General features: G+C 44.7%; 1 protein-coding gene across 2 annotated transcripts in view; it reads left to right on the top strand.

The window, feature by feature from the left end:
- The window catches only part of LOC106580009 (ubiquitin carboxyl-terminal hydrolase MINDY-3), a 51211-nt gene extending 27952 nt beyond the window's left edge, over positions 1-23259 (top strand). For both annotated transcript variants that reach the window (XM_014160548.2, XM_045702356.1), the window contains 5 exons: positions 284-356; positions 5186-5261; positions 19562-19649; positions 22080-22151; positions 22259-23259. In XM_014160548.2, coding sequence (XP_014016023.2) covers positions 284-356; positions 5186-5261; positions 19562-19649; positions 22080-22151; positions 22259-22408 — 459 coding nt within the window. In that variant the 3' untranslated portion in view covers positions 22409-23259. The remainder of the gene's footprint in view (positions 1-283; positions 357-5185; positions 5262-19561; positions 19650-22079; positions 22152-22258) is intronic.

Here is a 23259-nt window from a genome sequence, read left to right on the forward strand (position 1 = left end):
ACGATTATGATAGTCCGTACGTGTGCACGCGCGCGCGCACACAAGCATACACAAGCAAGCTCTTACATTCACACGCTAGCTTACACACGCGCGCATTCCTTAGAGCCGTTGTTGTAATCTTAATTATTGACCTATTATGTGATCTCTGTGTGCTTCGGTCTACACATCTCTCTCGCTCTGTCTTTCTCTTTGGATTTTTTGGCTATTTGGAAGCCTGCCTAATTTCTGTGTTTAGACTATAATGTTGAGATATCTGACAGATGTCCCTCTCTTGTCTTTGTAGGAGATGTGTCTGGTGGCTCCTGAGTCTCCGTCTGAACAGGCCAGGAGAGTCTTCCAAACCTTTGACCCAGAAGGTAATACTGTTCAACGATAGTCTGATAGTCTCTAAGGTTGGGCGGTATCCAGATTTTCATACCGTTTCAGGAACCATAATGTGGTATACGGTATTACTGGAAGTGCACACAAGGGCCGATATTAAAATAGAAACGCACAACAATTTAGGTAACGGGGATCTTGATCCAGGAGGGGATTGAATGTCTCTGCTGTAACCAAGACGCTTGATCTTAACACTTAGCCACTTAGCAAGCAAGTTAGCAAACCAAATGCATAGCTAGAGCCCTGAGCTGGATATAATTTGACACATCTTAGGTTTCTTATTGTTATAAGCAGTGGCGTAGCGCGCACTCCCGCAGACCCTGGTTTATCGGTATTATTGAATATCATACCATCTGTATTTTGAAATGCCCCAACATACGGTATATCGCCTTAGTGTGTGTGTGTGTGTGTGTCTCTCTCTCACACACCAATATCCTGGACATGTTATCTTTTCTCCTCTCTCCTTCCTGGTAGAGCATGTGCCTGTATAACCTCCCACTCCTATCTTCTCATCCTCTCTTCTCATCCTCTGAGCAGGGGTCCTCTCTCGTCTCATCTCTGCTGTTGTTGTTTTGGGGTTAGTGTGTGTGTGTCAGCCCGCCAAAAATCCCCCCCCCCCACAGCTGAGTCAACCTGCTCCCATCCTCTTCTTCCTCCTTTTGGGGGGGGGGGGGCACAGAAAGGGGCAAGGATACTGATAAAGAGAGGGAATAATATTTTATGTGATGGAAGAGAGAAGGGCAACCAGCTCTCTCGTGTCAGAATTAGACGTTCATCCATGTTTCTAAAGCATCAAGTTATTCCAAGTAAAATTTTGAAGCGTTTTAAACTTCAGGCATTAACTCCAAAGCAACTTTCTATCGCTGGATTCAAACTTGCTGGAGACTGGTGCGCCAGTGCCCACATGCTGCCTTTGCGCAGCAGCCTGTGCACACGGCCCACGGGGAACTGGAGCCCGGCACGGGATGAACGTGTCTTTGCCTTCGCCCTGGCCTTGCCTCCCGTTTGTCCTCTTCGGCTCATATTGGTAGCTTCAGTAAGTCCGAGAGAGTCCAATTCTGAAGTGTTTAAAGTTCAGGCATTAACTCCGAAGCAGATTCAAACTTGCTGGATTCGAACATGCAACCTTTGGAATCCGAGGCAGATGCTTACAACTATCTGACATCCCCGTCCACAACGCCCTAGCAAAACCGAAACCGACTTGAAGGTAATAGATAGACATGGATGGATGTCGAATACTGACTTGTATCACGGGTGACCTGGCTGGAGAAGGGAGGGACGTAGGAGAGTTCTACTTCACTCTCTGAGCCTCTACTTAGCCTCTACTGAGCCTCTACTTAGCCTCTACTGAGGCTCTACTTAGCCTCTACTTAGCCTCTACTGAGTCACTGAGCCTATACTGAGTCACTGAGGATGTCAGATTCTGAGGCCCGCTGCTTTCTAATACCTACCCTCTGCTTTTGGCCGTGGAAAGGTGAGCTGAATGAACGATGGGGGGATACACTATATTATCAAAAGTATGCGGACACCTGCTCATCAAACATCTCATTCCAAAATCATGGGCATTAATGAAGTTGGTCCCCTCTTTGCTGCTATAACAGCCTCCACTCTTCTGGGAAGGTGTTCCACTAGATGTTGTAACATTTCTGTGGGATCTTGCTTCCATTTAGCCACAAGCATTAGTGAGGACGGGCACTGATGTTGTGCGATTAGGCCTGGCTTGCAGTCAGCATTACAATATATCCCAGAGATGTTCGATGGGGTTGAGGTCAGGGCTCTTGCAATCAATCAAATTTATTTCAGCCGATGTCACAAAGTGCTATACAGAAACCCAGCCTAAAACCCCAAACGGGAAGCAATATAGAAGCACAGTGGCTAGGGAAAAACTCCCTAGAAAGGCCGGAACCTAGGAAAAAACCTAAAGAAGAACCAGGCTCTGAGGGGTGGCCAGTCCTCTTCTGGCTGTGCCGGGTAGAGATTATAACAGAACATGACCAAGATGTTCAAACGTTCATAGATGACCAGCAGGGAATAGTAATAATCATCATCCATCATCACAGTGGTTGTAGAGGGTGCACCAGATCCGCACCTCAAGAGTAAATGTAAGTTGGCTTTTCATAGCTGATCATTGAGGTCGAGGCAGCAGGTGTGGTAGAGAGTCGAAAACAGCAGTTCCGGTACAGGGAAGCACATCTGGTGAGCAGGTCAGGGTTCCATAGCCGCAAGCAGAACAGTTGAAACTGGAGCAGCAGCAAGACCATGTGGACTGGGGACAGCCAGGAGTCATCAGGCTAGATAGTCCTGAGGCAAGGTCCCAGGGCTCAGGTCCTCCGGGAGAGAGAGAGTTTGTTGGAGGGAGAGAGAAAGTGTGTTTTGTTAGAGGGAGCATACTTAAATTCATACAGGACAGGAGAAATACTCCAGATATAACAAACTGTCCATAGCCCCCCGACACACACTATTGTAGCATAAATACTGGAGGCTGAGACGGGATGGGTCAGAGACTCTGTGGCCCCTTCTGACGATACCCCCGGACAGGGCCATCCGGGCAGGATATAATGCCACCCACTTTGCCAAAGCACTGTCCCCACAGCGCTAGAGGGATATCTTCAGTCAGGCCAGTCATGTTCTCGACAAACCATTTCTGTATGGACATTGCTTTGTGCACGGGTACGTTGAAACAGGAAAGGGCTGTCCCCAAACTGTTGGAATATAATTGTATGCTGTAGCATTAAGATTTCCGTACACTGAAACTAAGGGGCCAAGCCCAAAGCATGAAAAACAGCCCCAGACCATTATTCCTCCTCCACCATACTGTACAGCTGGAACTATGCATTGGGGCAGGTAGCAATCTCCTGGCATCCGCCAAATCCAGATTAATCTGTCGAACTGACAGATGGTGACGCGTGATTCATCACTCCAGAAAACCCATTTCCACTGCTCCAGAGTGCAAAGCTCGCCGCCATTGGACCACTCCAGCCAATGCTTGGCATTGCACATGGTGATCTTAGGCTTGTGTGCTGCTGCTCGGCCATAGAAACCCATTTCATGAAGCTCCCGGCGAACAGTTATTTTGCCGACATTGCTTCCAGAGGCAGTTTGGAACTCGGTAGTGAGTGTTGCAACCGAAGACAGGCGATTTTATGCGCTACAGCACTCTGTTGTCCTGTTCTGGAGCTTGTGTGGCCTGCCACTTTGCAGCTGAGCTGTTGTTGCTCCTAGACTTTTGCACTTCACAATAACAGCACTTATAGTTGACCGGGGCAGCTCTAGCAGGGCAGAAATTTTACAAACTGACTTGGTAGCATCCTATGACGGTGCCACGTTGAAAGTCACTCATCTCTTCAGTTAGGCCATTCTACTGCCAATGTTTGTTTATGGAGATTGCATGGCTATGTGCTTGATTTTATACACCTATCAGCAACGGTGTGGCTGAAGTAGCCGAATCCACAATTTTAAAGGGGTGTCCACATACTTTTGTGTGTGTATATATAATGTATGTATGGAGAGATGGAGTTACCCATGGTATGTGTGATTGTCACACTACACGATGAGAGCGTGATGCATGTTGCTGGAGTGTGAGTGTGTTCCAGCTGAAGACTGATAAGGTCACCGTAGTCATAACACACACACACCCCCCATGGACCAGACCTGCACAGACACATTTGTGTGTTTGTTGCTGTCTTTGATATGTGTGTGTGTGTGTGTGTTCCAGCAGGAGTCTTTTCTGATGGCGTAAACAACATTCCTCCATTTCTTGTTTATAAGAACAATATGCCTCTTCACATGGCTGAGGGGGTGTGTGCGCCTGTCTGTGTTGAATTTTCTAACAAAGTGAGCCCCACCAGCTGAGAGTAGTCTTGTCTGTTCTGGTTGCCTCCACACCAAATATGTAGTAAACACACTGACCCGTTCAGACCAGAGAGGGAGAAACAGAGAAATTGATAGGTCTGTCTGCACTGAGATGTGTTTCTGCTGTTTCGTGAGATTTTTCATTTACGCCATATGGATGTTTATACACACACTAGAACCAGCAGAGCTGAGAGCAGTGTCAAAGCCCTATAAATCTGCCAGTGTCACATCTAGAGTCGGCCCAGTTCACTGTGTTATAGAAGAGAGGCGCCAGAGTGTACACACATCCCATATGCACGCAAAAATTTACACACACAGGTCTCACATGCACGCAATAACACACACACACACAGGTCTCCCATGCATGCAATAACATACACACAGGTCTCGCATGCATGCAATAACACACAGCTTCATTAGTGTTTCACACAGAATTTTAAACAGGGTAAAGCTATGACTCAGCTGTAGTCCTTCCCAGTATGTGTGTACAACACACATACTGTAAGCGTGGCGTGCACACACACACACACACACACAATCATATGTTAGTGTTTTAAATAGACTGGTAGGACATGCGCGTACACACGTGGTAGTGTTTAAAGCTGGTCCTCTCAGGTAGAGAAGTCATAGCTGAGGAATGTAGGTTAGACAGAGGAGAGGACAAGGCCGGCACTCGTGCTTTTGCGTGTGTGTTCTTGCATGTGTACATATGTGTTTGTGTGTGATGAGTTACCTCCATTAGCACAATGTAAACTGTGTGTTCAGTCTGCATGAAGGCCTGTCCTGTCTCAGTGCCACTGGGACTTGCTGATAATGGGGCACCCTCTTCACCCCTCCTCTTTGATAATGACTCCCAGAAAACAAAGACACAGAATTGCTGAGGACTCTGAGGCCTGTCTCCTTGCTGTGTTTGGACTAAAATTCTCTGACAAATATTCTCTTTCTCTCCCTCTAGATAACGGCTTTATTCCAGACTGTCTGTTGGAGGAGGTGATGAAGGCACTAGACCTCGTCTCAGAACCTGAATACTAGTAAGCGTGTGTGCTCTTGTCCAGCCGCCTCAGCTAATGTTTCACTGCTGCTGGGTAAAGAGCAGAGAAAACACCGACAGAACCAGAGAGCGAGAACACTAAACGTCCAGAGGAAGCCAGAAAGAGGGCAGGGGATGATGGCGGGGGGTGGGGGCATTAAACTGCTAGCAGGAAGACTGAGAGGAAATGCTTTAATGTGCTGCTTCAAACAAGGTTTGGGTTAGCCCCGCCTTAAGGTCAGGCTACATCAGTCATCAGCTGACCTGACCACACCAACCTGGACAGCTTTCACACTGTGGGGACAAGACTGACCAGTTCAAGTTACAATGGCAGAAAAGTTAGCTGAATATAACCATATTTCTTAGAAAAGACAAGCCGCACACTCTGCGCCTCCGATGCAATACATTTAACAAACGTTTCGACAGCTATGTTGCCTTCAGGGTTTCATCTATAACCATGTTTCTAACTAGCTGGATAAGTGTGTGTTTAAAAATGTGCGACTGATGAGGATATGTGTCACAAGTTCACCACATAAACAAACACTAAACATCAGGATGTAATTGAGGGTTTAGAGTGGGGAATAGTTCGATTCAAAGGGCTTTATTGGCATGGGAAACATGTTTACATTGCCAAAGCAAGTGGAATAGATAATAAACAAAAGTGAAATTAACATTGGCAGTAGCCTATGGCCTTACTGATGACCTCAGTGACTTTCAACGTGGCACCATCATAGGATGCCACCTTTCCAACAAGTCAGTTTGTCAAATTTCTACCCTGCTGGAGCTGCCCCAGTCAACTGTAAGGGCTGTTATTGTGAAGTAGAAATGACTAGGAGCAACAACAGCTCAGCCGCGAAGTGGTAGGCCACACAAGCTCACAGAACGGGGCCGCCGAGTGCTGAAGCGCATAGTGCGTAAAAATCATCTGTCCTCGGTTGCAACACTCACTACAGAGTTCCAAACTGCCTCTGGAAGCAACGTCGGCACAAGAACTGTGGGTTTCCAAGGCCGAGCAGCCGCATACAAGCCTAAGATCACCATGCCCAGTGCCAAGCATCGGCTGGAGTGGTGTAAAGCTCGCTGCCATTGGACTCTGGAGCAGTGGAAATGCGTTTTCTGGAGTGATGAATCACGCTTCACCATCTGGCAGTCCGACAGACGAATCTAATTTTGGCGGATGCTAAGAGAACGCTACCTGCTCCAATGCATAGCGCCAACTGTAGTTTGGTGGAGGAATAATGGTCTGGGGTTGTTTTTCATGGTTCGAGCTTGGCCCCTTAGTTCCAGTGAACGGAAATCTTAATGCTACAGCATACAATGACATTCTAGATGATTCTGTGCTTCCATCTTTGTGGCAACAGTTTGGGGAAGGCCCTTTCCTGTTTCAGCATAAAAGTGCCCCCATGCACAAAGACAGGTCGATACAGATGGTTTGTCGAGATCGGTGTGGAAGAACTTGACTGGCCTGCACAGAGCCCTGACCTCAACCACATTGAACACCTTTGGGATGAAGTGGAACTCCGACTGCGAGCCAGGCCTAATCGCCCAACATCAGTGCCCAACCTCACTAATGTTCTTGTGGCTGAATGGAAGCAAGTCCCTGCAGCAATGTTCCAACATCTAGTGGAAAGCCTTCCCCAGAAGAGTGGAGGCTGTTATAGCAGCAAAGGGGGGACCAACTCCATATTAATGCCCATGATTTTGGAATGAGATGTTTGATGAGCAGGTGCCCACATACTTTTGGTCATGTAGTTTTGTATTTACAATGGTGTTTGTGCTTCACTGGTTGCCCTTTTAGTGTGGCATCCGGTCACAAATATTGCTGCTGTGATGGCACACTGGTATTTCACCTAATAGATATGGGAGTTACCAAAATGGATTTGTTTTCAATTTCTTTGTGGGCCTGTGTATTCTGAGGGGAATATGCCTCTCTAATATGGTCATACATTTTGCAGGAGAACAGAACCGTTATTTTAAAAGCATGAGAACCGGTTAATCTAGTCCCACAACAAAACGTCCATGCAAAGCCCTCCAGTATCTGCCTGGAAGCTGAAAATATTTGCCTGTGCTTGTTAAGGTTACCTGCCCCTCCCCCTCTGTAACCTACTGATGTTACATTGTGGCTTGATTCAGAAGATGGGGAGTTTTTTTTATTAGCTAGAGAAGAATGGATTAACTTGTTCAATGCTGGTTACGGATACTATAGACCTAGTTATCCCGTTTCACGTTGGATTTATTAACAAAAAAAAATTGTAAGACGTGTTTTTAAATTCTGGTGCTGCTCTGCACACACAAGCTTGTTAGCGAAATTAGCTAGCACAAGCTTGCTAGCAAGCTGACAGGACATTCGAAGTTCCTCCGCTCCTCCTAGGTATAATTCTGTGACCCTAATTCATATAATGCAGGTCATAACAAACTGCCCAGGGCTTCACGCCTCATCCTCAACCCCAGGGATGCAAACCGCTGAAACATGCAAAAAATCCATGCTAGGGGGAAATGCAGGTTTTCACTAATTAAATAAACTAAGAATATAATCTACATGATCAGTCTGTGTGTAAAATAGTGGTTAATGTGAACCAAAAAAATGTAAAGAAAGCAATCCAATGTTATTTGTTGCCTAGACTTTACTGTAAATGACACGCAAGTCTTAAGAAACAAACAATACACTAATATTGCAGTTAGCCATGACAGCCTTTATAATAGAACGCTTGTGACCACACACAAATGTTGCACTTGGGGGGAAAAAAACATCTTATTTTTGGGCTACACTGCACATTATTACATTGTACGCTTTCTGCCTGTGGACATCTGTTCTACAATGTGCCAGCAAAAGTGAGAAAGAGGGAAAGTGTGTGGTGTTCCTTTCACCTCTATAGTGGCATCCAGCTTAAGCCAGGCCCATCTACCCTTGATCCCTGAATCCACTTGTTGAACCAGCAATGCCAAATTTTCACCTAATTCTCTCATTCTGAAAATTAACCACATACTGTAACATTAGTTAACAGAAAGTGGTTAGTTTGTAAGCTAGTTAACATTTCACACAGATTGCCAGGGTCCAGTAAGCACCTAACGCGCAGCCTAGTGGTTAGAGCGTTGGACTAGTAACCGGAAGGTTGCAAGATGGAATCCCTAAGCTGACAAGGTAAAATTCTGTCGTTCTGCCCCTGAACATGGCAGTTAACCCACTGTTCCTAGGCCCTCATTGAAAATAAGAATTTGTTCTTAACTAACTTGCCTGGTTAAATAAAGGTGAATTTGTTTTTAAAACTTGAACGGCAAGAAGTCTTATACCAGTTAATACTATAGCGAATTGGTTAGGTTACTAATGTTGGCTCATCTGATGTTGTAACATTGGCTAGCTATTGTTAGCTGTCTGACTTTATTAGCAGGCTAATTTTCACACCATAAACTCAATAATTTGATCAGATTTGGCTAATGTTGCTCAACATTTCTCTGGCTAGCTACAGAGAATTCAATCCAGCTAGCAAGATACTTAACAATGCTAATACTTTTTCCACCACACTTTCTCCGTCTCCACAAACTTTACAAATGCCAGTAGTTTTTTGGTTATAGCTCATGAAGTACGGTTCATCACCTTCTCACCCCCTTCTCCGTGGTCAGGCTTCTCACCTAACGTTACCTCTTCGTTATCGTTCAGGGGACGTATGCTGTAACTGGCAAGCTGCCTTTCCTGAGCTCGCGCTGATGCTGTAACTAGTAAGTTGGTTGTCTCTTCTTTCTTCAGTCCTGTGTTGCGCTGCATTCTATGGGGGGTGATTCATGCCAGAATTAAGCCTTGTGAAGCTACTGATACCTCTCACCAAGTCACCTAACATCTTCCTAGCGCCATAAAATAACGCCATGAAGTAACATGGACTGTCAATGGAGACAAGTTTGTTTCTAAGGCGTCAAACTGCCGATGCGTTTATGTCACACATACACGTTATGTAGACGTAGTGTTCATGTCACATAACGGGTCAGTTTGCGTGTAAGTTTATTATGAACGATGTTACCATGAACATCTACACGTGTTCGTTTAAGTGTCTGTTTAGTTCATCAATTTCATATGTCGATTTAGCTAAAATAGGCCTATTACCTCAATGCAAAACAATGATCAAGCTAGTTGATATTGCAGCCACCGTTACTGTGTAGATATGCCTATTTCTCGCATCAATACAAACACGAGGGCATCTTGGTAGCCTAGTGGTTAGAGCGTTGGGTCAGTAACCGAAAGGTTGCAAGATTGAATCCCAAAGCTGACAAACTTTATTATTTTATTTTCTTTGCCTGAGCAAGGCAGTTAACCCACTGTTCCCTGGGCGACGAATACGTGCATTTCAATTAAGGCAGCGCCGCTCTGATTCAGAGGGGTTAGGTTAAATGCGGAAGACTCATTCAGTTGTACAACTGACTAGGTATCCCCCTTTCCGCTTCTTTATTGGCGGTAGCCTAGGTCTCTAGTGGCGCATTCAAAACAACTCGGAAGTCGGCAATCTTTGACTTCCGACTTCAGTGCTTTCAAGACAACTGTGAACTCTGGGAGCTCAGACTGGGATTTTTGTTTTGTTTTTAACAGCCATCCAACTCGGAATCTCTGGCGTCTTTCTCTGACCAGAAAATCAATGATGTCATGATTTGACCTCATTTTCCCTCCCACTTCCCAGTTTAAGGTATTAACAGACACAATCACTGTCACCATGCAATCCTTCATCTATACATTTCTGTGGGGTGATCTTATGGTTAAAAGCAGGGTTTGAATTGATGGGATATATGAGGATATTGGCCTTGTTATCGAGACATGCAAAAAGCATATTTTACCACTTGTTTGCTTAGCCATAGGAAAAGCGACGGTCCAGATTTTATAAAGTGATCTAGGCTGTAACAATGATCAACTCCACTTCACTTCTACAATTATTTCCGTAGTCTACTAGCCTATCGAAGGTCTTGCGCAGCCTAAAGATCACAGGAAAATGTGGTTGGTTTATTAAATGCTTCATAATGTAGAGCTATGCAATATACCAAAAAGTTACAATCGGTATGGGTCTATGCATCGACCAAACACCTTAATAGATAAAAACAATATTCAGGAGATTCCCAGCCTGTTTTGATCACAGATCATGATGAAGCCTTAACATTTAAGCTGTTTGTCATTGATTTAGCACACAATTGCTTACATATTTGATACACGTGAAGACCTATATTTAATCTGGATTTGGCAAACAAAAGCCTGACTAGATCCCGACTTTCCCCCACGTCATATTTATTACCAATTAGGCTAAATGTATTCCTATTAATTTGCATGGGCTAACCATTGCGATAAATGTTATTTACCATCTTCTGCTTTTTATGAATAAACAGGCATCAGAGTAAACATATCACTTCAATGCCCCCCCCCCCCCCACATTGTTACTTTTATTTATTTTTTATTTCACCTTTATTTAACCAGGTAGGCTAGTTGAGAACAAGTTCTCATTTACAACTGCGACCTGGCCAAGATAAAGAAAAGCAGTGCGACACAAACAACAGAGTTACACATGGAGTAAACAAACATGGTCAAGAATACAATAGAAAAAGTCTATATACAGTGTGTGCAAATAAGGTAGGATAAGGGAGGTAAGGCAATAAATAGGCCATAGTGGCAAAATAATTACAATATAGCAATTAAACACGAGTGATAGATGTGCAGAAGATGAATGTGCAAGTAGAGATACTGGGGTGCAAAGGAGCAAAATAAATCAAATAAATAACAGTATAGGGATGAGGTAGTTGGATGGGCTATTTACAGATGGGCTATGTGCAGTGATCTGTGAGCTGCTCTGACAGCTGGTGCTTAAAGCTAGTGAGGGAGATATGCGTCTCCAGCTTCAGTGATTTTTATTTTTTTTTATTTATTTTTTTTGGGGGGGAGGGGATTTCGTTCCAGTCATTGGCAGCAGAGAACTGGAAGGAAAGGCAGCCAAAGGGGGAACTGGCTTTGGGGGTGACCAGTGAAATATACCTGCTGGAGCATGTGCCACGGGCGGGTCCTGCTATGGTGACCAGTGAGCTGAGATAAGGCGGGGCTTTACCTAGCAAAGACTTGTAGATGACCTAGATCCAGTGGGTTTGGCGACGAATATGACGTGAGGGCCAGCCAACGAGAGCATACAGGTCGCAGTGGTTGGTAGTATATGGGGCTTTGGTGACAAAACGGATGGCACTGTGATAGACTACATCCTATTTGCTGAGTAGAGTGTTGGAGGCTATTTTGTAAATGACGTTGCCAAAGTCAAGGATCGGTAGGATAGTCAGTTTTACCAGGGTATGTTTGGCAGCATGAGTGAAGGATGCTTTGTTGCGAAATAGGAAGCCGATTCTAGATTTAATTTTGGCTTGAAGATGCTTAATGTGAGTCTGGAAGGAGAGTTGACAGTCTAACCAGACATCTAGGTATTCTAAGTCAGAACCGTCCAGTGTAGTGATGCTGGACAGGCGGGGAGGTGCTGGCAGCGATCGGTTGAAGAGCATGCATTTAGTTTTACTTGCATTTAAGAGCAGTTGGAGGCCACGGAAGGAGAGTTGTATGGCATTGAAGCTCATCTGGAGGTTAGTTAAGTGTCCAAAGAAGGGCCAGAAGTATACAGAATGGTGTCGTCTGCGTAGAGGTGGATCAGAGAATCACCAGCAGCAAGAGCGACATCATTGATGTATACAGAGAAGAGAGTCGGCCTGAGAATTGACCCCTGTGTCACCCCCATAGAGACCCGAGGTCCGGACAACAGGCCCTCCGATTTGATACACTGAACTCTGTCTGAGAAGTAGTTGGTGAACCAGGCGAGGCAGTCATTTGATAAACCAAGGCTGTTGAGTTTGCCGATAAGAATGTGGTGATTGACAGAGTTGAAAGCCTTGGCCAGGTCGACGAATACAGCTGCACAGTATTGTTTCTTATCGATGACGGTTATGATACAGTTTAGGACCTTGAGCGTGGCTAAGGTGCAACCATGACCAGCTCGGAAACCAGATTACATAACGGAGAAGGTACGGTGGGATTCGAAATGGTCGGTGGTCTGTTTAACTTGGCTTTCGAAGACCTTAGAAAGGCAGGGTAGGATAGATATAGGTCTGTAGCAGTTTGGGTCTAGTGTCTCCCCCTTTGAAGAGGGGGATGACCATGGCAGCTTTCCAATCTTTGGGAATCTCAGACGATACGAAAGAGAGGTTGAACAAGCTAGTAATAGGGGTTGCAACAATTTCGGCAGATAATTTTAGAAAGCGAGGGTCCAGATTGCCTAGCCCGGCTGATTTGCAGGGGTCCAGATTTTGCAGCTCTTTCAGAACATCAGCTATCTGGATTTGGGTGAACGAGAAATGGGGGAGACTTGGGCAAGTTGCTGTGGGGGGTGCAAGGCTGTTGACCGGGGTAGGGGTAGCCAGGTGGAAAGCATGGCCAGCTGTAGAAAAATGCTTATTGAACTTCTCAATTATTGTGGATTTATCAGTGGTGACAGTGTTTCCTAGCCTCAGTGCAGTGGGCAGCTGGGAGGCGTTGCTCTTATTCTCCATGGACTTCAGTGTCCCAGAACTTTTTGGAGTTTGTGCTACAGGATGCACATTTCTGTTAGGCAGTTTGAAAAAGCTAGCCTTTGCTTTCCTGTGTATATTGGTTCCTAACTTCCCTGAAAAGTTGCATATCGCGGGGCTATTCGATGCTAATGCTGGTCAAGGGCAGTCAGGTCTGGACAGAACCAAGGGCTATATCGGTTCCTGGTTCAAACAGTTTTGAATGGGGCATGCTTATTTAAGATTGTGAGGAAAGCACTTTTAAAGAATAACCAGGCATCCTCTACTGACGGGATGAGGTCAATATCCTGTCTCCTAGAGATGAACGTACTTTGGTGCGAAAAGTGCAAATCAATCCCAGAACCACAGCAAAGGACCTTGTGAAGATGCTGGAGGAAACCGGTACAAAAGTATCTATATCCACAGTAAAACGAGTCCTATATTTACATAACCTGAAAGGCCGCTCAGCAAGGAAGAAGCCACTGCTCCAAAACCGCCATAAAAAAGCCAGACTACGGTTTACAACGGCACATGGGGACAAAGATCGTACTTTTTGGAGAAATGTCCTCTGGTCTGATGAAACAAAAATGGAACTGTTTGGCCATAATGACCATTGTTATGTTTGGAGGAAAAAGGGAGATGCTTGCAAGCCGAAGAACACCATCCCTACCATGAAGACGGGGGTGGCAGCCTCATGTTGTGTGGGGGTGCTTTGCTGCAGGAGGGACTGGTGCACTTCACAAAATAGATGGCATCATGAGTAAAGGAAATTATGTGGATATATTGAAGCAACATCTCTAGACATCAGTCAGGAAGTTAAAGCTTGGTCGCAAATGGGTCTTCCAAATGGGCAATGACCCCAAGCATACTTCCAAAGTTGTGGCAAAATGGCTTAAGGACAACAAAGTCAAGGTATTGGAGTGGCCGTCACAAAGCCCTGACCTCAGTCCTATAGAATATTTGTGGGCAGAACTGAAAAAGCGTTTGCGATGAAAGAGACCTACAAACCTGACTCAGTTACACCAGCTCTGTCAGGAGGAATGGGCCAAAATTCACCCAATTTATTGTGGGAAGCTTGTGGAAGGCTACCCAAAACGTTTGACCCAAGTTAAACAATTTAAAGGCAATGCTACCAAATACTAATTGAGTGTATGTAAACTTCTGACCCACTGGGAATGTGATGAAAGTAATAAAAGCTGAAATCAATCATTCTCTCTATTATTCTGACATTTCACATTCTTAAAATAAGGTGGTGATCCTAACTGACCTAAGACAGGGAATTTTTACTTGGATTAAATGTCAGGAATTGTGACAATTGTGCGTTGCTTTGCCTTCTCACATTTTATGCACCCAGCTAAGGCCTTGGATGGATCATGTTACACTGAGATGGGCACAGGGGTATATGTACAGTCATTTTCAGTGTGGTGGCAAATTAGTTGAACAGAAGAAGAGGATGTGGTTGCTTGTGGAGGGAGATCAGTGTGGGTGGTGGGTAGAACAGCTGCAGTGATGCTGAATGAAGTAGCCTACTATCCCCATTTACAATTTGTATTCATCAATTAAATAAATGATACTACAGCACATTCAATTACATTATTATTGTAGGCTATAGACTACTCCTGTATCTACCTTGTACAATAACGTAATCACTGAATGAAATGACGTACCCGTCCACATTTACAATTTAATTTATCAATTAGATGAATAATACTAGCACATAGTTACATTGTTGTAGAATAGGCTACTACTGTAGCCACACTATATTAGGATACCGTTGTGATATTGTCAGGCATGAATTTAGGTCTCCCATTGAAGTTGCATGTTGTACCTAGTTTCCCTTCAGTGAAAAGTAGTTATTTTATTTACAATTGAATTAATCCATTAAATAAATAATACTAGCACATCAAATGACGTTATTGTACACTAGCCTACTCCGCTATCGATACAGTAAATAATATTACCTACGTGCTTTCAACAATACGTTATCAACAAAAAATAATTTTCAAATAAACCACATTTGCCTTAACACAGTAGACCTAAATATTTCCTAACAATATCACAACTTAAATATAGCCTACTTACTTCTCAGTTGGATCAAGGACATCTTGGTATTTATTTTAATCATCTCTAATAAAGAAACTACCTGGGACAGACACTTGAAAATGACTTCTGCCACTTTAAAAAAAAAAAAAAATGTAATAAAAAATTAAATACAAACAATTATGTCTGTTGCCGCCTAGCTCTCAAATAGCGTGCCAGTCTCTCACTCTATGAACGGTCACTGCAATCCGGATTCCTTGGGACGTCCTTATCCTGAACTAACACTAAACTTAACCAATTTACATTTATAGTTGATAGGTGTGGACATTCCAAGGAGCCCGAATAGCACCTATGAACTCCTCTGAAAGCCGTGGACACAACTCTTATTGGTTGTTTGATGTGGAACTGGTAACAACACAGTCTGTGATTTGGCTAACAACATTTAGATCTGTATACAGCGAGATAAGATAACATAACATGCCATGTGCTGTTGAGGGAAAGCAAGATCATCTATAGATTGGGCTTTTTTTCTAGGCCATTAGCGATAACAGGAAATACACAAGCCATAGGCTACGCTATAGCTCAAGGAGGCTACGTCGGAATGTCTGCTTGCACAGGAAAAATGGTACGTTTCTAACATTTATGGTTGAGATTTAATTAATATAAACTATGCACATTATGACTTTCATTAACACTTAACGCTGGAGTCACACAAACGTTAGTAAGGCGTTGGTGTCATGTGGTACGGTTCCCTAGGCTTATCTTTGTCCCTTATCACCCCCCATACATAGCATTCTGTTATGTGAACGATGGGCTGAGCCTTGGATATAGCAGCCAGTATTGCTCCAAATGCGCATCACTCATTAGCTTACAGTAGTGATCCAACCCCCCCATCGGCTCTACCTATTTTAGATTCAAAACGTCAAATTTCACTGAAAGGTGACTAGTTTGCATCCCTGCAACCCTCTCTCTCTCCCCACCCGCAAAATTTCTGTCGCATCTTGCGCCGTAGGCTACACTTTTCAGTCCATCACGCACGTAAACAACTAGCTTGCCTGCTCTATCCGCACTGATTGGTGAAGTAATTTAATTAGCGAAATGTAAAAAAAGGAACTGGATCAAGAGCCTTTGTCTAGTTTTTTTCGTTAGGTAAACTGTGAGTAGAATTTGAGTTAGTTGTATAACTTTGAGCTGGGATGTCTGTCCTGCGAAGAGTTTAGGTCAAATATTTGCACTGCGGTCGTTAGCATTCTCTATGGGATTTTACATGTACTTGTTAGCATTGCTAACCTTCGGATTGCAGTGGGGTTTGAAAATGGCGCCCCTTGTGTTCAGTGCTGGTATTACTGAATATCCCAGGGTGGCACAAGGTTGGTATGACAATCTGGATACCTCCCAAGCATACTGCCAGGGTCCAGGTCTGACAGAATCTGTGCAGAAGATCTTGGTGCTGCTGTAAGCTCTCCTTGGTTGGGGACAAAAGCACCAGATCATCAGCAAATGATAGACATTTGACTTCAGATTCTAGTAGAGTGAGGCTGGGTGCTGCAGACTGTTATAGTGCCCTTGCCAATTCGTTCGATGTGTACAAAACATTTAGAACACCTGCCTAATATTGAGTTGCAATTTGTCGGGCCATGGACTGTACAAGGTGTCAAGCGTTCCACAGGCCCATGTTGACACCAATGCTTCTCACAGTTGTCAAGTTGGCTGGATGTCCTTTGGGTGGTGGACCATTCTTGATACACACAGGAAACTGTTGAGTATGAAAAATCCAGCAGCGCTTGACACAAACCAGTGCCCCTGGCATCTATTGCCATACCTCATTCAAAGGAACTTAAATATTTTGTCTTGCCCATGAACCCCCTGAATGGCACACATACACAATCCATGACTGAATTGTCTAGAGGCTTAAAAGTAATTTTTGTACCTTTCTCCTGACATTTATCTATACTAATTGAAGTGGATTTAATTTGTGACATCAATAAGGGATCATAGCTTTCACCTGGGTTCACTTGGTCAGTCTGACCTGGAAAGAGCATAATGGTTTGTACACTCAGTGTATGTTGGAGAGTGGGGCTAAAGCTGCATCCCTGTCATACCCCACAGCCCTGAGGAAAGAAATCTGTCTTTTTTGCCAATTTTAACCGCACACTTGTTTGTGTACAGTCGTGGCCAAAAGTTTTGAGAATGACACACATATTCATTTTCACAGTCTGCTGCCTCAGTTTGTATGATGGCAATTTGCATATACTCCAGAATGTTATGAAGAGTGATCAGATGAATTGCAATTAATTGCAAAGTTCCTCTTTGCCATGCAAATGAACTGAATCCCCCAAAAACATTTCCACTGTATTTCAGCCCTGCCACAAAAGGACCAGTTGACATGTCAGTGATTCTCTCATTAACACAGGTGTGAGTGTTGATAAGGACAAGGCTGGAGATCACTCTGTCATGCTGATTGAGGTCGAATAACAGACTGGAAGCTTCAAAAGGAGGGTGGTGCTTGGAATCATTGTTCTTCCTCTGTCAACCATGGTTACCTGCAAGGAAACACGTGCCGTCATCATTGCTTTGCACAAAAAGGGCTTCACGGGCAAGGATATTGCTTCCAGTAAGATTACACCTAAATCAACCATTTATTGGATCATCAAGAACTTCAAGGAGAGCTGTTCAATTGTTGTGAAGAAGGCTTCAGGGCGCCCAAGAAAGTCCAAGCGCCAAGACCGTCTCCTAAAGTTGATTCAGGTGCGGGATCGGGGCACCACCAGAGCTTGCTCAGTAATGGCAGCAGGCAGGTGAGTGCGCATCTGCATGCACAGTGAGGCAAAGACTTTTGGAGGATGGCCTGGTGTCAAGAAGGGCAGCAAAGAAGCCACTTCTCTCCAGGAAAAACATCAGGGACAGACTGATATTCTGCAAAAGGTACAGGGATTGGACTGCTGAGGACTGGGGTAAAGTCATTTTCTCTGAATCCCCTTTCCGATTTTGGGGCATCTGGAAAAAAGCTTGTCCGAAGAAGACAAGATGAGCGCTACCATCAGTCCTGTGTCATGCCAACAGTAAAGCATCCTGAGACCATTCATGTGTGGGGTTGCTTCTCAGCCAAGGGAGTGGGCCCACTCACAATTCTGCCTAAGAACACCTCCATGAATAAAGAGTGGTACCAACACATCCTCCGAGAGCAACTTCTCCCAACCATCCAGGAACAGTTTGGTGATGAACAATGCCTTTCCCAGCATGATGGAGCACCTTGCCATAAGGCAATAAGTGGCTCGGGGAACAAAACCATCAATATTTTGGGTCCATGGCCAGGAAACACCCCAGACCTTAATCCCATTGAGAACTTGTGGTCAATCCTCAAGAGGCGGGTGGACAAACAACAACCCACAAATTCTGACAAACTCCAAGCATTGATTATGCAAGAATGGGCTGCCATCAGTCAGGATGTGGCCCAGAAGTTAATTGACAGCATGCAAGGGCGGATTGCAGAGGTCTTGAAAAAGAAGGGTCAACACTGCAAATATTGACTCTTTGCATCAACTTCATGTAATTGTCAATAAAAGCCTTTGACACTTATGAAATGCTTGTAATTATACTTCACTATTCCATAGTAACATCTGACAAAAATATCTAAAGACACTGAAGCAGCAAACTTTGTGGAAATTAATATTTGTGTCATTCACAACTTTTGGCCACGACTGTACATGGATTTTATGTTGTATTTTTTTTTAACACCGCTTTCTATCAATTTATATAGCAGACCCTCATGACAAATTGAGTTGAAAGCTTTTTGGAAATCAACAAAGCATGATAATACTTTGCTTTTGTTTTGTTTGTTTGTCAATTAGGATGTGTAGGGTGAATATCTGGTCTGTCGTATGGTGACTTTGTAAAAAGCCAATTTAGATATTTGCTCAGGATGTTGTTTTCACTGAGGAAATGTAGGAGTCTGCTGTTAATGACAATGCGGAGGATTATTTCTGACTGCAACATCAGATGACACACAAACCCACACACACTGTCTTAACTGGGTTATCAGCCTCTGTGTCTGGGCATGTAACACTCTTATTTCTGCCTTAAAAGGGAAATGTTTCTCTGTTATCACTGTGGAAAAAGAATAATATTACTGCTCTAACACAGGAATGTCTAGTGGTATATTTAGTATCGCCGCACTATTTCTGTACACACACACACACACACATATATACACACACACACCAGAACTCATCAGACGAGGTTACCGTACATTTCTCCAGTGTTCGCTTTCTTACACCAAATATTTTACACAGAACATGGCACATTTATACCTCAGACAGCCCTTCTCACTACCAGCACCCCCTCCTTCCTCAGCTCCACCCTTCCTCCTCACCTCTTCTCCACCCCTTCGGCCTCTCCTCACTTGCACCCCTTGTCCTCACCTGCACCCCATCGCCTTCCCTCACCCCTTCCCTCCTCCTCACCTCCACCCTTGCCCTTCCTCTATCTCTCTCCCAATGTCCCTTCTCAGTACCCCCTTTCTCTCCCCCTTCTCTCCCTCCATCGGACACAAGTTTTATCATTGCTTTAAAACGGGGCCAATTTTTTTTTAATTTTTTTTTTAGGTTTTCTGAAGAATTGGAGATATGTCTCATTGCTGTGCTTAGATTATAAGATCATGTTGAAATGTCTGACAAAAGTAACTCTTTCCTCTCTTTCTCTCCCTCGCTCCCTCTCCAGTGTGAGTCTGATGAAGAGTAAGTTGGATCCAGAGGGCTTGGGGATCGTGCTGCTGGCTCCGTTCCTCCTGGAGTTCTTCCCTGATCAGGTAACTGAAGAGGAGCTAAGATACTTCAAAGCTGCAGCAATATCCATAAAACAAACTGCGAAGACCGATAAACAAGAAATATCTTTGGTGTATGCATGTACGTACATGAGCGCTTCCGTTTTGTTAGTGCTTTGTGGCTGACGATGGATATGAATTTGTTGAATCAAATCTTTTACAGCAATACAATGGTGACCGAAATGTTTAAATATATATTTACACAAACCCCTGCTCAGACAGGGTCTCAGTGGCAGGGAACCATTTCTGAAGAGTGGGAGAGCGAGAGGCAAAGAGAAAGAGGTGGGGAAAGGGAGGTGGGCGAGCGAGGTGGGGACAAAGAGAGAGGAGCGGGAAGTGTGTTAAAGTGATCAGGGCTTCGGGGACTCACCAGAGGAATGGCCCTCGGCCACAAAGAAATTATACTGCCATTAGCCAACTGGAGACACACACACACACACAGACTGAGGTTATGGTTTCACATAAACACACTCACACAGTCTATTAGCATTCTGGAACGTCCCAACAAAGTGTTTTGGCCTGTGTCGTTATTGACTGGTTTCTAATATAGGCTGTTCTGTGGGATTGGGGTTAGGGTTTCACATGCGTACGCATTCGCACACACACACATATGTGGGTTATGGGTTTCAGGCTAAAGTATGCTGAATTGTCTGGGTTAGAGAATGTTCTCTAGTCAAACTGTGGGTTCCGATATACACATCTTCCAGAGCAGAGTTATCGACACACACACACACACACACACACACACACACACACACACACACACACACACACACACACACACACACCCCAGAGATGACCCCATGATTGTTAACTGGTTTATACACTGCTCAAAAAAATAAAGGGAACACTTAAACGACACAATGTAACTCCAAGTCAATCACACTTCTGTGAAATCAAACTGTCTACTTAGGAAGCAACACTGATTGACAATAAATTTCACATGCTGTTGTGCAAATGGAATAGACAACAGGTGGAAATTATAGGCAATTAGCAAGACACCCCCAATAAAGGAGTGGTTCTGCAGGTGGGGACCACAGACCACTTCTCAGTTCCTATGCTTCCTGGCTGATGTTTTGGTCACTTTTGAATGCTGGCGGTGCTTTCACTCTAGTGGTAGCATGAGACGGAGTCTACAACCCACACAAGTGGCTCAGGTAGTGCAGCTCATCCAGGATGGCACATCAATGCGAGCTGTGGCAAGAAGGTTTGCTGTGTCTGTCAGCGTAGTGTCCAGAGCATGGAGGCGCTACCAGGAGACAGGCCAGTACATCAGGAGATGTGGAGGAGGCCGTAGGAGGGCAACAACCCAGCAGCAGGACCGCTACCTCCGCATTTGTGCAAGGAGGAGCAGGAGAAGCACTGCCAGAGCCCTGCAAAATGACCTCCAGCAGGCCACAAATGTGCATGTGTCTGCTCAAACGGTCAGAAACAGACTCCATGAGGGTGGTATGAGGGCCCGACGTCCACAGATGGGGGTTGTGCTTACAGCCCAACACCGTGCAGGACGTTTGGCATTTGCCAGAGAACACCAAGATAGGCAAATTCGCCACTGGTGCCCTGTGCTCTTCACAGATGAAAGCAGGTTCACACTGAGCACGTGACAGACGTGACAGTCTGGAGACGCCGTAGAGAACGTTCTGCTGCCTGCAACATCCTCCAGCATGACCGGTTTGGCGGTGGGTCGGTCATGGTGTGGGGTGGCATTTCTTTGGGGGGCCGCACAGCCCTCCATGTGCTCGCCAGAGGTAGCCTGACTGCCATTAGGTACCGAGATGAGATCCTCAGACCCCTTGTGAGACCATATACTGGTGCGGCTGGCCCTGGGTTCCTCCTAATGCAAGACAATGCTAGACCTCATGTGGCTGGAGTGTGTCAGCAGTTCCTGCAAGAGGAAGGCATTGATGCTATGGACTGGCCCGCCCGTTCCCCAGACCTGAATCCAATTGAGCACATCTGGGACATCATGTCTCGCTCCATCCACCAACGCCACGTTGCACCACAGACTGTCCAGGAGTTGGCGGATGCTTTAGTCCAGGTCTGGGAGGAGATCCCTCAGGAGACCATCTGCCACCTCATCAGGAGCATGCCCAGGCATTGTAGGGAGGTCATACAGGCACGTGGAGGCCACACACACTACTGAGCCTCATTTTGACTTGTTTTAAGGACATTACATCAAAGTTGGATCAGCCTGTAGTGTGGTTTTCCACTTTCATTTTGAGTGTGACTCCAAATCCAGACCTCCATGGGTTGATAAATTGGATTTCCATTGATTATTTTTGTGATTTTGTTGTCAGCACATTCAACTATGTAAAGAAAAAAGTATTTAATAAGATTATTTATTTCATTCAGATCTAGGATGTGTTGTTTAAGTGTTCCCTTTATTTTTTTGAGCAGTATATATTGTGTTTACAGGATACTGGAATCCCAGATTCCTTCCCTGTCTACCACTACAATGGCCTGAAACAGTCCAACCACAACGAGGGGGTAAGATATATACACACACACACACCTAAAACAGCCTGACACTGTCACACCACTATGAGAATGTAAGGTGTGTGCATACTGACTGACTGTGTGTTTCTCTTTGTCAGGTGGAGTATGCGCAGGGTACAGCCCTGGTCCTGGGCTTTGAGGACCCCATGGTGAGGACAGATGACACTCCAGTGAAGCGCTGCCTCCAGACCAAGTGGCCCTACATAGAACTGCTATGGAATACTGAACGCTCCCCTTCACTTAACTAACTCACTGCTAGGGTGGTAGAGGACTGACTGATCTCTACAGCAAAGAAGGCCACAAAGACTGAGACACACAGTACATGTACACTGCTGCACACACACGGGAATTTGCTCACTGTCCTGGGCAGGAGAAAAACACACAGAACATATACGCCACTACACACACTTGACATAGACACTTGTTTACTGTTAATGCTGTTGTGTTTTACATGACTGTAAAATAAGTCACAGGATGTTTTTGGTTTGTTGTAAAAAGCTGAAATACTTATTGTCACTCTATAGATGACTCTGTTTTATACTCTGGGATATATTCACCTAATAAGAACTACATATAAAGGAGACAGCTGACCTCGTTGGATGTAAACCTGTAACTGACTGACTGGAACTATGCTTCTGTACCACCCAGCTGTCTGACTGTTAAAGAGAAACAACCAAAGCTTTTCGCGAAACACACACACACACGCTCCTATTCTAACTACCGCTGAGTTAGTTTGACCTCTTAGTACTGAGGCAGGGTATCCCTGACCCAGATAAGGTTTACTGCATTCTCTCCATTGAAATAGTCCAGGAGCAGCCTAAATCTGGGGCTGGGAAACTAGCCTCAAGGGTTTTCACAGGAGATTAGAGTAAAAGGGTAACGCACACACATACATACACCCTGGTGTTTACAGCATAAAGGGACCAATCACAGCAGCGGTATGAGGAAATTCCTCCTGTTTAGTGGTTTGACCTGGGACTAGAATCTTTGGCTGGTTTTACACTTTGAGTGACTTCTCTTTTCATACCAACACAGGAAGTGATATGGTATTCATGTATTTATTGCCCCCCCCCCAAACTAATAAACCCTTTTTTCTTCA

Source organism: Salmo salar, chromosome ssa02 (genome assembly GCF_905237065.1).
Source record: "Salmo salar chromosome ssa02, Ssal_v3.1, whole genome shotgun sequence".
NCBI classification, from domain to species: Eukaryota; Metazoa; Chordata; class Actinopteri; order Salmoniformes; family Salmonidae; genus Salmo; species Salmo salar.